Below are 14,193 nucleotides of genomic sequence, written 5' to 3'. Positions count from 1 at the left end.
GTTAGTCAATAGCAAAAATTTCTAACTGAAGCAGGTTCTGCTTACAAATTATCAATATTAAAATTGCCATCGTGCTGCTGCTTATACTAATTGAGAAATTAGTTTCAGCACATTTCTGCAGCTTCTCAAGTGAACATTTTTCAAGAGAATCTTAAGAAACGTGACTCAACATGTTACCTAAGTAAAAAATTAAACCCTCTGATAAAAATAAACCCTATATACAGCTATGCATAAAACCCATCCATCAGAAAACAACCCATAACATCCAACTTCTACTTAATATAGATCATTATCACAGCCTGCTGCTCACTTTACAGCTTTGATGAAAAACAATCCAATGTTATGTCATAATAGTTTTAGCCTAGCTAGTATCTAGCTAACAGGATTTATTTGTTAATTTAGTACAAGTTCAACTTCAAAAGCCCAGCTTCTAGAACAACTAATTTAACTTCCTCTACAGGAAATATGCCTATTTGAGGGCATCACTGGTATTTTCTGTGGAAAGAACACAAGATAACCACAAAAGTATATCTGCAATGCCTCTGTTATGATCATATGCAATGATTCTTAAGAGAACCATAGCCAGTTTGGCACTGTAATTCAGGAAAGAAAACATTCACTTACCGCAGTGTGACTGGAAAACCTGTGGCTTGACTACCTGATTGCAGATATTGCACACTACAAGATAGAAATCATCATGAGCTGGATAATGGCCAAATAAGTGCATATCTGTGGGAAAGTTAAAAATATATACAAGAATTAGAAATTATGCTTCAAATATATCTTAAAAAAAATACTGAAAATACTGTAGGGCCACTACTGTTATATTAATTTATACAAAGCAAGCTTATACACTGCTCCGTAAGAGCTTCTTATTATGTTTAAGAGACTTTTTTTCTCCATCTTCTGGTTTCAAGGTCCTATACTAAAATGCTGCAGTCTCATCCCTCAGTCAGAGCACAGGCAGCAACACGTTTGTCTTAACACTCACTGCCAAGAAATGGAATAAGTATTTCTGTACTGGTCAAATGTTGGAACAGTAAAATAAGTAAACAGTAAAGTAGAAAACATGGTGCATGGTTATGCTCCATGTTAAAATATCCCAAGCTTGACTACAGATTGCTAGAGAAAGTATCCAGCTTAAAAGTTAGTTACAGTAACCAAGGTCAAGGATCCTACAGCTTAAAATACAGTCAGGAAGCTTAAAATACAGTTCAAAGTCATCCCTGCTTTGAACTAGATGTCATGACATGAAATTTCTGAGTCTGTGTGAGTGTTCACCCTAGTTCAAATGCCCTGCTGTTTGTTTCCCCAACAAAAACTCTGGGAAGAGACAAAGTCGGTTAACGAGGTATTTCTCAGTGACAGCACCACGACTTTCAGGAAATCAAAAGATGGGTACAGTCAGATGATGACAGGCACTTGTCCTTCTCAGCTGAAACACATAATGCAATACATGCATTCTTAAGCCATTATGAACAGACTAAAATGGGCTTAAATTACTACTGAAGGCCTCAGAGCGCTAACATTACAAGTGACATAACTTGCTTCACTTTGCTTTGCTATAGCTTAAAAACAAGCACACATACTCATTTGTCGCAGCTCAGCTGCAGCCACTTCTATGCACTTTGGTGTGATCCTGTCACCATGCCCAGTGTTGTTAACGAACGTGTTGCTGCATTAGTAACCCCATCCTGAGTATCAGCCACAGAGATCATGCTACCCCTCAGAACAGGGGAGTGACATCTTCATTTAAAGATCTTGTAAAATAGCATTCCGATGTTATTCAGCAGCATCTTAAATCTACTACAGAACTTGCAAATGCAGCCCCTGACTCGGACTGAAATATCAACCCAGTGCCTTTTAAACAGGAGGAGAAATGAGAAGACACTCTGTGAAGACAAACACGCACAATAGCAGCTGTGATAAGCATCAGCGACTAAATCCAGCTTCTCCAGTAAGTTGTATTTTTCTTTAAAAGTAGTAATTTCTTTCAAAAGGTGACTTAAGCAGGTACTTATTTCATTAGTTCTTAACCAAAGCAAACATTTTGGCCATAGAAATGTTTTGGTAAGTAATTCTGCCCTGGCCTGTACTGCTCTGTAGGTAACATCCCTGCTTACAATGGTAGTACTTGGCAAGATGAAATGCAAAGTGTCTTCAGTCCCTGAAAACGCGAGAGAGCAACAGGGCACCCCTCTCACAGTGATTCAGGCAGCATCACAAGTAGGTCCAAGCAGGCTCGCTCAAGCATTCTTGGGCACAAACCAGCACCACCAACCTGCATGATATGAAATGAATTGCTCCTTTATCCCCTGAAAGCCAAAAGCCTCTATGTTATTGCTCGTACCAGGCTATGAGATCTTGCTGAAAGGTTAATCAGTCACGACCCCTTTGCAGTGTGAATCTTGGACTAGCCAAGCCTTTAAATGCATTACAGCCAGATGAATGCAATCAACACATTTAACTTAAATTTAAAAGAAAGGCAGTGGTGAGGTGTATTACTCTGGTAATTTCTTGCTGTAGATAGCATTAGTACTGATGAAGCCAAAACTGCACAGTTAAGATTAAATTAAATCCTCCCTACTGGTAAAACAAACAAAACCCTAAGCAGGCACTATGTTTGACCTGTTTATTTTATTTCTTGTTTTAATGTGGTAAGTCAGTGACCTTAAAAATCACTTTACACTGGCAATTATTTCCCAAGGATATTTTTTGATCAGAACCTACAGATCTCCACTAACAGCACTGTAAACTCCACAGGAATGATTACTTCTTCCAGATACAGTTTGACACAAAGTCTCAGCTAAAACCCATGCATTTAATTACGCTTTTGAAGCATTTTAAAAATGGATAAATATCTCAACAACTTCAATTTTTTTTGTTGTTTGAATGGTCCAGTGACAATCTGTATGAAAACTATACAGACTTTGCCCTTTACAAACATAGAAGTTACAACTTTTTTTCCATTTTAAATTCTTTAAGTACACTTAACCTTCACAGATCCATATACCAGCCTTTAAAATAGGCCCAGCTCTGAGGCATATGAAGTCTGGCTGGCTCCGAGTTTTTATGAAGCTGCAGGGAATAACTTACAGAAAGATGCAAGATATTAGTACTGGAGGAATATATCCAAGGACACAGATGGAATAAGAAATCAGGTTAGCTCACAGGTTCACAAAATCATGTATGTCTTCACCAGGCACTGTCAAGAGACAGAGCATGAAGGAAAAGTCCTGGTACGGACGAGCTCACTGCACAACCCCAGCAAACAGCACTGCACGTAACTCGTAAACAGCACCAGTTCAATTTTTAAAGTACTGAGGAAGCAGAAGATTATATGCAAAGAAACTGCACAGACACATAGGAGAATGCACCAAAATGCTGCTGTGAGAAACACAGCATCAAAAAAATGCACAGATGCAGAGTGAGTGACATCCTGAAACAGTGCTTTGGAAGTTTTTCATTTTGCAGATGCTTAGGTACAGCCCAGTGGAGGTGCAAGTGGCTACTGTAAAGCGAGCCTTATTACATGAATTGCAGTTATTAGCCACCTGTCAAAAGTCAAATTAATCCAAGAATCTCAAGGACATGAGACCACAGGTTTCAAATCAGAAATAAGAATCATAATACACACAAATTGCTATTATTGAATCGGAATAGCTAAAAAATTTCAACTAAACACTATCTTTCAGATGGGATTCCTTAAGAACCTCACTATTTAGGAGTCTGTAAAAGAGGAAAGTTCATCAAGAACAAGCAGGTTCAACTAATGCTGTCAGTTCATCAACATTAACAAGGTGACACAAATCAGTTTCACTACTAAACTCATAATTTTTAAGCACATATAATATATATATAAATTACTTTTTAATTAAAGCTAGATGAAGCATTAATATTATCCCAGCAGAATTTCCAACTGGGGACACACCTTATTAGGCACAATGATATTACAAATGCAATCCAGATCAGAGAACTTACAATGAAGAAAGCAAGGAAAATGCAAAACGAAAAAGAAAGCAGAAAATATAAACAACCATATATCTTTATGTTTTCTTATTTCTTCTTAATAAGAATAGTTCAATGCTACCATGTCTTACTTAAAGCGACCAGGATTGAAAGGGTATTGTGGACACTGGTATCTTTCTTAGATCAAATTACAGCCATGTGATACTCAACACCTTGTACATGTAGCAAAAAAGACAACAGCCTCTCCAAACAAAAATTTATCTTCTAAAGGCAACAATCACAGCTCCCTGCCTGCTCAGTCAGATGCAATGGTGATAAGGTTTTCAGGAAAGGTTAATTTTGGAGAAGAAAACATCTCTCTCCAAAGTCAGCTCAGGAAAGACTGCTTCATGGAAACAGGCATGACCACTGAAGAAGATGGCAGGTAATCAGTGAATGAGAGACTATCATCTAGTACTGACATAATTATCAAAGTACAAAAAATAATTGTTATACTAAATTAACCAATTACAAAGTACACAGGGAGAGACAGAAGAGCAACTGCAAAGAGTATTTATTTTCTACCAAAACTTTGGTCTCCCCTTAAAGGGAAACAAGTGCCCAAGGTCTGTCTGCATGACTCACCCCAGACCAGCAGGGTGATCTCTACCAGAGCCTGTGACACGCCTGTTTCCCGTGTACACATACAGATAGCTACAAGTCTGACACAGAGTGATGTGTCTAGCCCTTCTGGTAAGTAAAAGTTCTCCATGGCCCCATCACAGTTACCTCATTTTACTGGAAGATGCCTTCAGTAGATGCGAAGCAGACTCTTGACGGCAGGAAAGAACAGATAACTTATTTCCCAGTAGACACATGCTTTGCAGGAGTGCTCTTTGTACATACCCGACTCCCTGGCAATACAGAATTGTCGTGCCTTCAAATGGAATCTCTTGGACAGCGTGCCTGTTGATACTGTACACTGACAAAAGACTTGCTTGCAAATGAGCTATTTAACTAACAGGATGCGAAAGTGCCCCATGTCATGTGAAAAATATGCAAGACAGGTGGAAATCAGAGAGAGCGAATGCTGACTGTAGGAAATAAGACTTTTCTAGATTAAAATCTTAAACCAAATATTTCCTTGTGCATATACTTTGCTATGATGCTGGGAAAATAAACACAACTTCTGCTTATAGTTTTTGGATTACAAACATTTACAAATACGAAGAAAATGTTGCTTCTGCAAACTGTGACACAAACACAAAAATGCAGGTGTCAGACAAGACTTTTCATCTTCTCCAAAACCACACAAAAAGGAATTATTTTTAGTAACAAAGATGACTTATATGAAGTTCCTTCTCTATCATTATACAGTTCATAAACATTTACGTCCAACTACATAATAAGACACAAGCTAGAAATAATCTAAAACATTCTTCCCCTTCAAAATTAACGTCGTCAAACAGCAAGACCTCACATTATTGTGTGGGAAACTGAATTTTTAATGGTGATCTTCTGCTGTAAGTTATACACACTTTAAACATTATCTTATGTATCTGCTGCTTCATTAAATACACACATAAAGCCTGCTTTGAATAGTATTAGTGATGCTTATGTGTAAAAAGAGAAAAGGGGAGGAAGGAAGGGAAAGAGAAAGACTGTTCAAGACACACTAGTTTAAAATTAACAAAGAAAAGCTAAAAAAAGAAATGGCAAAAATGGCTATGGATAAAACCAAATCCATATGGTTTCTCCAGCTCCTGGAGATACAGATTTTAAAACTCTGTGCCTAGAAATGTACTTAATATTATTTCCCTCTTGTTCCACAGGAGTGTCAAATCCATCCATCATTCAAAAATGGAGGAATGCACAAAAAATGTTCAGTGCATTAGATTACTGTTACATTTGAGATTACTTAAAAACTAAGTAATTTGAATGGTGAATGGAAACTTGAAACTGAAACAATAGGAAGACATCTTTAGGGTATTACTCAGACAGCAGTTAAATATGCCTGCACAGACAGGATAGTCTTATCTTAGAAATAATTGTCACACTCTTTCCACTTAACATCAGCTTTATTCTCCCCCAAGTATGGTTTTCCTTTAGCTTTCTTCTTTTACATAAAACCCAGTAAGTTGCTTCAGCAATTAGCTAGCCAGTATAAATTGCATTTTACCCCTGAAAATGCCAGTCACAGTTGCAATTAATCACAGAATGATTTAAGCTGAACGAGATCATTGGATGTCATTTACTCTAAGCCCCTGCTCAAATCATATCTCACTTTAGGGTCAAAATCACAAAGTAATGCTCAAGCTCATTTGTTTTCTGATGGAACAATGCAGGTCATGGCTTAAGGAACCATGACGCTGAGGAAAAAGTAAAATTAAAATATGAAGGACAGGACTAACATAGAGCCAAATGTCCTAAGACCCGACTTAAGTCCTTTGGTTGTTAATGCAAGGACCTGAAGATTCTTCATGCTAAGAAAAAAGTGATTAAAGATAAGAAAACAGAAATACTGGACTTTTCAATAACAATAAATTAAACACAATAGTGATGAAGAAAAAAAATGCAGGGGAAAAACCAGCAAGTAAGACTTCACAAGAGCCAATGTGGTAAAGAGTCATGGGCATGACACCTTTAAACCAGAGCAGTAACTTCAAGTGGTATGCTGCTTCCCAGGTTAGAGCAATCGTGAGGATTTGCAATCATGCTGGTAATGCTAAAGAATGTTGGAAATTTTTTATTAATTATAGTTTATCCAGGAAATACCACCTCCAATGACCTGGAAAGATTTTGTACTACACTGCCTTATCTGGGCATTTGGAAACTATATTGAAGATGGAAGTGGTGCCTTCCATTCCCAAAGACCCATAACAAAAGCAAAACCAGAGGGTTCATAATTGGGAATTAGCTAAGTAAACAAATACTGGGAATTGACAGTATCTCCATAACTTTTGTGACAACAACCCATTTTGAAGAGATTATAAAGTAAGCTACACATCACTGATGTTACAATTTTGCCTAAGATAACATATGTATAGATATGTAAAAGAAAAAAGGAAAAAAAGAAAGAAACATGGGAAAATGTGACAAAGCTTTTCTTCCACAGCTCTGAAGACTTTAGTGACATTTATGTAGGTTATTTGCCATCCCATTCTAAAAGGATTTGGCAACACAGGAACCGAAGTGTCAGGGCTACCAGACTAACTTACCACAAGAATACTGGAAGAGAAAACCCAAAACTCAGAAGTCCAGGAAGTATGTTGCATACCTACAACACCAAGAAATCCCAGCTTTTCACATCTTAAGATATTTAGAGGATAAGACAGTAGCTAATATAGGTTTTTCCTCCTTGAAAAACCTACTTCTTAAAACGTACTTATATAGAGGCACATGGCCCCTTACCTCCTGGAGTAGGCAGAAGACATCTCATCTGCTTCTGGAGTCTTTACTTCACTCTCTGTACATGACTCAGGTTAAGTACAGCCTCCAACACTGAATAATTAAAGTGCTCAGCCACTCTTGTGTGTTTGCAAAGGCATTTAATTTCTTCGGTAACAATCTTCACTGTACAACACTCAAACATTGTTTTGCCATTTTCTGCAGCCCCACTACAATTTAAACTAAGCAAAGTTAGGCACTGGTATGGTCCTTTTTGACTTCAAGCTTCATACTCCTGCCCCTCTCTTGTGCTTGTACCATGAATTAACTGATTACACAAGGAGTCAAATTCAAGACAACTCTGACCCAAGAGCAAAGCAGACAAGAGGAAGGACAAAACAATACAGTTTACTTCCATGAGCTGCCCCACTGTAGGAACCTGATGAACACTACCACTAACATAACAGAGAAGGAAATGAACAGCCCAGAACTGGAGAGCAGGAGGACAATCAAGACGAAGGTCAATGCTCTAAAAAGCACTGTAAAAATAAAGCTACTTGTCTCTCAGTTAAAGACAGCACAAAGCAATAAAAAACAATGAATTTATTAATTTGCACTGTATAAAAAATCTAGAAGCACATACTGTCATTTTACATAATTCTTTATGTTTCTAACACTTCAGACTACCGAACTAATCCTTAAAACAGAGTTCCCACTTCCCCATGTAACTTTCCAATTATTTTGTGCAATGTAACCAGACAGGTTAACTTTCACCTTTACAATTCCTGAACACACTTACTTGCCTGCCTGTCCTTCAGTAAAAAACCCTCCTCATTCTGATGTCAAGGGTGCACACTAAGAAATCAGTGCACATCAAGAGAAGGTCATATACCACTGAGGTCTGTTTGGATTATTATGAGAATTTTGGTTAACACTTTCTTTTTAATTTTTTATAGTCGGAGTCTAAACTACAGAGCAAATACAACCATTAAAGCTTCTAGAATATATTAATAAACTATATTAAAGTTCAGTGACCATTTGCATTTGGCTGCTGCAGCCCAGGGCTGGAGTGACAGGGGATGGTCCTGGAAAGCAAAGACAATTCACTGCCTTGGCCATGCTATGCACTGGCCCTTCTCTTGCAAGTCAGCATAGAAGAAATTGGAGAGTGGAACAAGGCTGAAAGGTGAAGTAAAATCCAGTTTAGCTGGGTGACAGGTAATGAAACCCATGCTTGCAACTGAAATGGACATCACTCACTCAATATTTAGTTTTAACTAGGTAAGGGCATGAACCTGTATTTTGAGTTGCCTCCTATTTCACATATAACAATATATTCCAGGAATTAGAGCAACTGCTTACAAAATCCATTATTATAAAATCATACAAAGGCAACACCTGGAAAAAAATCCTGTTATGTGGTAAAATAGATACCAGTTAAGCGTATTAAGGTCCAAAACCAGAAGCAAAAGTAAGAAAACCCAAAGCTTCCACATATCAGTTAAATAACTTGCCTCAGAAATCAAGGTGAGCAAAATACAATGAAGAAATCGGCTTTCAGGTGTTTCAAAGCAAGCTAGAATAGTCATCTTGATGTAGAAAGTATCCAATTAACTAACAGGCAAACAGTTAGATCTGGCTTTTGGGCTTTAAGGAGATGTGTGCCTGAAAATGTATCTTTTTCCCCCCCAGCTACAGTTATGTTAAAAGTATCACCTCTAGCTACAGATTTCACCTTGCTTATGTTTGGAAATCTTCGGGATAGAAACAGTACTATTAAATGACAGCAAAAATTAAATTACTGAGGTCAAGGAAACACTAAAAGATACACTATTTAAGAAGATCTGGATTATGCATTCACTATCCAGAAGCAGAGGTGACACCCAATTTGTAGAACATAGAACATAACTGTCCTCAGGTTCCCGAGTAAAGAGAGCATCGCAAAGAAGTCCTGATCTGGAGACATTCCCTACCCTGCAAACCCAGTGGATTACTCTTAGATGCTGGCGAGTGAGCATTGCTGCACACAGGTGTGCATAACAAAGAATAGAGAACATGAACCAGGTTTATCAGTATCTGCATTAGATTCCTGATTCTCAACTTCCCATAGACAGGTAGTAAGGGGAGGTATGGCTGGAAAGCACCTTCATTTCCCTCATAATTCAAAGTGAATGTTACGCACCTTGACTAGACGGTCTCCATGAACCACTATATAGCAACAGAACAATTCTTTCTTCCTTGAACGTGTTACCGAGAAGTCTTGCTGCAAATGAGACTTGTCAGCAAAAGTAGTATCCATGGATGACGGGACTGAATTTCAACTCAGATTGATGTATGGCTCTCCTGAATTAGATGTCTGACCTTTAGCAACACTTAACAAGGGTTGCACTGCATACATACTTTCCCAGAGACTTCTACAGCAGGTGGACTCCTACCACTTTCTCTTTTGGGAGAGCACACCTTGACACAGGGAGAGATGTCAGGTCTACAAGGTAACTCCTCAGCTTTCTGTTTTCTGCCATAAGACAGTTAAGCTTTCTGATACCTAGCCAAATAAACTAAAGAAGCAAGGAAACAACATGAACATATTGGTCCTGCAGAAGCACCAAGGTGAAAATCTGGAGATATCAAATACAGTGGTTATAATATATGGGGTTCAAATACATGGGGTCTTCTTAAATTTTTCCTCAGCATTTCATCCATTTCTAAGCTACTATATGGATATTATAATAGTGTATTATTCAAATGTAATTCAAATATATTTCTAAGTACTCAGGCTATACAGAGGGTACCTGGGACCCCTTCTCAGCTTTCACCTTTGGCATTACAACAGCTAATGATCACTACAATAGCTTGGTATTGCTGTTCTTCATCAGAGGAGCCTCAGATATATCTGGGTTTCAGAAAAGCATATTCTGCAAGTAATCCCAGTCCTGGATATTAGTCTGTCTAGAGCCAAAGGTGAAAACCCATTATCAGTAACAATTAGGGAATCTTTTGCCGCAAAGATGGGCTATTCAAATACTCCTACCACATCTAACTTTCTGATAGTCTGCATCAAGTCTGGCTAAGAATGCCAATGGGGAATAAGACTTTAATCTGTGATAAAGACCACCTTTGTTATACCTCTACAGCTGTGCTGGCATCCATCCAAACCTAGGTGATTTCCAAGACTGGCACCAACCTAGCCAATAAGGCAACTGGTGCTCAACAGTGGAAACAAGGCTTTTCAGGTCCTTCAATGCAAAACCTGCAGAATTTGAAGGAAACAGCTTTGCCTGACAGATGGGAAAACATAACTACTTTATGGTAACAGAGAACAACTATTCCTTCAGGAAGTTGTCTATATATAAGGTATTGTTGTTTATTACAGAGCCTGTATTAACACAGCTTATAGACTGGTACCAGCAAGACCTGGATCTGCCTAAGCCTTGCTTGCTTGGAAGAACACTACTACCACCTGCACTCTGCTTAGGAGTCTGCTGCTTCTCTTCGACTTTATATACAGCAGCCTATAGCATTCGGAGCCTGCTGGAACAACCTGACACTTAAAAACTTGATCTGACAGATGAGAGTGGCATGCACTACTCTAGCAGGACCAGCAGCAACATCTAACCCAAGATCTAAGTACATAAGGTATTTCCTCCTTACAGGACACTTTTTAAAAGAAATAAGAGTGCAAGAATTTTTATTCTGGAGAAAATGCAGGTCTTTTTCTGCTCAAATATTGCAAATATCTTTTAATGTTCAAATTCAGTCAACAATTGCTAGCAGACTACTTCCAAGAACAAAATGAGCTCTTGTTAGAATAGCTGAGGAACAGCCAGAGTGACCAGACAAATTTATTTACTTCTTAATACACCATAAATGTTGCTTCTAATTGTGGCTGAAGAGGTGAGAAGGTAGCATAAAGTACTGTTGATTTGTCTCCTGTCTCAACAGCACAATAATCCTAAAGGTTCACCATAATCAGTAAATATTTACTACTGACATACTGATGTGCTATTATGTGATTTCAAACCAGCAGGGTTTCTACGTGGACTCAGTGCAAAGATTTGAAGCTTTCTATTGAGCAAGTAAAAATAAATACCTGAAATCAAAATAAATTAATAACCCATCTGTACTACCGAACATATTTTCACTGGGTCAGGGTGTTTTCGCCCCATTTTTCCCTCTCTGCTAAAACCACAGCTTCAATGATCTTATATTAAGTGATCTGAAAAATAAAATTTGAAAGGAAAAAAAAACTTCTCTGATCTTTATTGACTTTTTTTTTCCCCCAAGGAAATGTTGAATTTTATTAGGAACTACTGAATGTGGAGAAAAAAATTAATTTGTAATATTTTATTTTAGTAATTCCATCACTTGGAGTGTTAGTAATGAAATACTACAAAGGTTGCAGGTTTTCTTCTTTCACTTCCTTGTCAACGCACACCAACAAAAAGATGTTGTCTGTGTGGTAAAACAGTCCTCAGGAGAAAAATCCCACGACTGAAAAAACCCTTCACTCCTATTTCTTCTGTGCAGACCGCCATGAAACAGACTTTAATCCTCCAACTGGTGCTTTCTTCACAAACACTCAGCAAGACACAACTGGCACTCACATGCTAGCCTGTGAAGCTGTATTATCTTCTGCAGAAGAGCAACTCTGGTGTAAGGCAATAGAACTGGACTGCAGGAGAGTGCTGGCTTAATTCCTGGCTCCCAAACAACATTCTTGCATGACCCTGATTAGATTTTTCTGTGCCTCAGTATCCCATCTCTAAAATCAAGATAATATGCTCTTTGTCTGCCCTGCCTGTTTAGATTGCAGCCTTTCAGTATTCTCTTACTATTTGTCCATACACTGCGGCCACAATGGCGCCCTTCATTTTGGCTGGGACCTCGCTATGACTATACAACAAGTAATGAATAAAATAACTTCCAGTATGTTTTAGAAGCTGTCTGTGGCATTTGGGATGCTACTTATTAGAGAAGTCTTAATACTGTTTAAAGGCGCATTTTCACATCCAAGGGGCATATGTAATTGCACCATATCTTCTTCTTTGTTGACATTTCCAAATAAAACTTGTTATGCTTTCTTTACAGAAATCCTGCCTTACTGAGTAAGAACATTAGCTATTAAGGGTTAAAAAAAGTCCTATAAAAAAGAAATTTTCACAGGTTTCTAGCCCAGCTCTTTAATTAGAAGATTCTGATTGTTACTATAATAAAAGTTTAGTTATAACCAATAGTATCAGCAGTAAAATATTTGTCAGACAAAGACTAACATATATATTCTACTTTTTTTTAGCAGGGAAAATGAGAAATAAATGAGCAAAAAACATTGAGAAAAATAAAAATCCCTGATGTCACTTATGTCATCTTATCAAATGCAGAGTGTCTCATTGCTTGCCTATATACTGGAAGAGTGGATCCACATGTTGCTCTCCTTTTCTCAGGTGTTGATATAGGTGCCTTTGTTGCTGTCAAAGCACCCATTACTGCTGAGGGAAGCTAATATCTCTTTACACTCAACTTGGCCATCAGATAACACACAGAAAACTCAAATCTAGTTCTTCCTCTCGTGAAGTGTTCTGTGCAGTTTTACAATCAAGTTACTATTTCTTTATGACAATTAAAGAAAAACCCTGTTGTTTCAGCAGACCTAGGAAAAAATTTGTTACATCCAGTAAAAGTGCAAATTTGGTGTATATCATCTTTCACTACCAGGTTGCTACTTGAAAAGAAGTCACTAATGATTAGTACTGTCTATTAAATATGTGGTGATTGCTGTATACCTAAATTTGTTACGAATAAGTTTGTCAAGAGACATAATTACAGCTAGATTCAGGACTTCACTGCTACAGGGTAACAGAAATAGAGCTAATCTACAGCAAATTGCTTCATAAGATACTATGACGGAATTCGCTATTTACCTGCTCTATACCCAATTTGAGTTCCTTGGTCTGTCAGCTCTTCAAAATCATAGCTAAAAAACCCCTCAAACATAACTAAATATCTAAATACTCTGCATCTCAAAGCAATCAGAAGCACCCTCTGAAACTAATTAGTCATGACATTTACAACACATATGCACTTTACAAGTGAAACAATCTGCAGCATTCAAAAGCTGAACAAATTAAAGAGGCACTTTCTACACAGTGGCGTGTATCAATTTCTATTTTTTTTCTCCAGTAATTGCCTGGCATTTTCCAATCCCCAAGTCCATTGCTAAAGGTACTTCTGGTTTGTTACTCCACTTCTCCCTTCAATAAAAGTCAAGAACAAGAACATATTTTAATTTAAGAACCCTCTTCTCACACAAGATGGAAGGTGTCTGCTCGTTCTTAATCAAGAGCTGGGTATTAAATGAAAAGGTATTGTCTAAAAGGACACAAATAATTCTTATGCCAGTTCTCTCTGTGCTTTTTCTGTATTGCCTCCTACACCTATAACAGCACTTCTCTTCAGGAATACTGCCTTTCACGTTAACTTGTCTCTCCTGCAAGTTACTTTCAGAGAGACTTTCAATAAGATTATTTTTTTGCCTCCACACAATTCCAAATGAAATGGATTTCATTCTCTTTCTTGTTGGTGTGCAGACTGAGGTACTGCCTTAAGTGCTCAACTGCACTTTGTTTTTTTCAGTTGGAAAACTTTATGCCAAAGAAAAATATATGAGAAAAAAATGATTAGTGGATAACAGGATATGCAAATATGAAAGAGAAACTTTTGAACCGAAGTCCAGACATGCAAAATCTCTACCCTTGGGCCACTGAGACAAAATAGTTAAAACAGGCGTTAATATTTCCTGCAGATTGAAGAGCAGTCTTTGGTTCCAATATCATACAGCTCCAGAAAACAGCTCTCTTGCTT

At 37.8% G+C, this 14,193-nt stretch overlaps 1 protein-coding gene across 3 annotated transcripts in view; it reads right to left on the bottom strand.

Moving 5' to 3' along the window:
- Positions 1–14,193, bottom strand: part of ATXN7L1 (ataxin 7 like 1) — a 114,350-nt gene that overhangs the window by 73,641 nt on the left and 26,516 nt on the right. For 2 of the 3 annotated variants that reach the window (XM_061366276.1, XM_061366277.1), the window contains exon 3: positions 625–729. The exons of the other annotated variant lie outside the window; for it this stretch is intronic. In XM_061366276.1, the coding sequence (XP_061222260.1) occupies positions 625–729 (105 nt within the window). The remainder of the gene's footprint in view (positions 1–624; positions 730–14,193) is intronic. 3 annotated transcript variants of the gene reach the window in all.

Source organism: Neopsephotus bourkii, unplaced genomic scaffold, assembly GCF_033783945.1.
Source record: "Neopsephotus bourkii isolate Nb327-2 ecotype Australia unplaced genomic scaffold, CSIRO-AGI_Nbou_v1 NB_1328, whole genome shotgun sequence".
In the NCBI taxonomy this organism is placed as follows: Eukaryota; Metazoa; Chordata; class Aves; order Psittaciformes; family Psittacidae; genus Neopsephotus; species Neopsephotus bourkii.
This window is presented reverse-complemented; position numbering and strand designations above follow the sequence as displayed.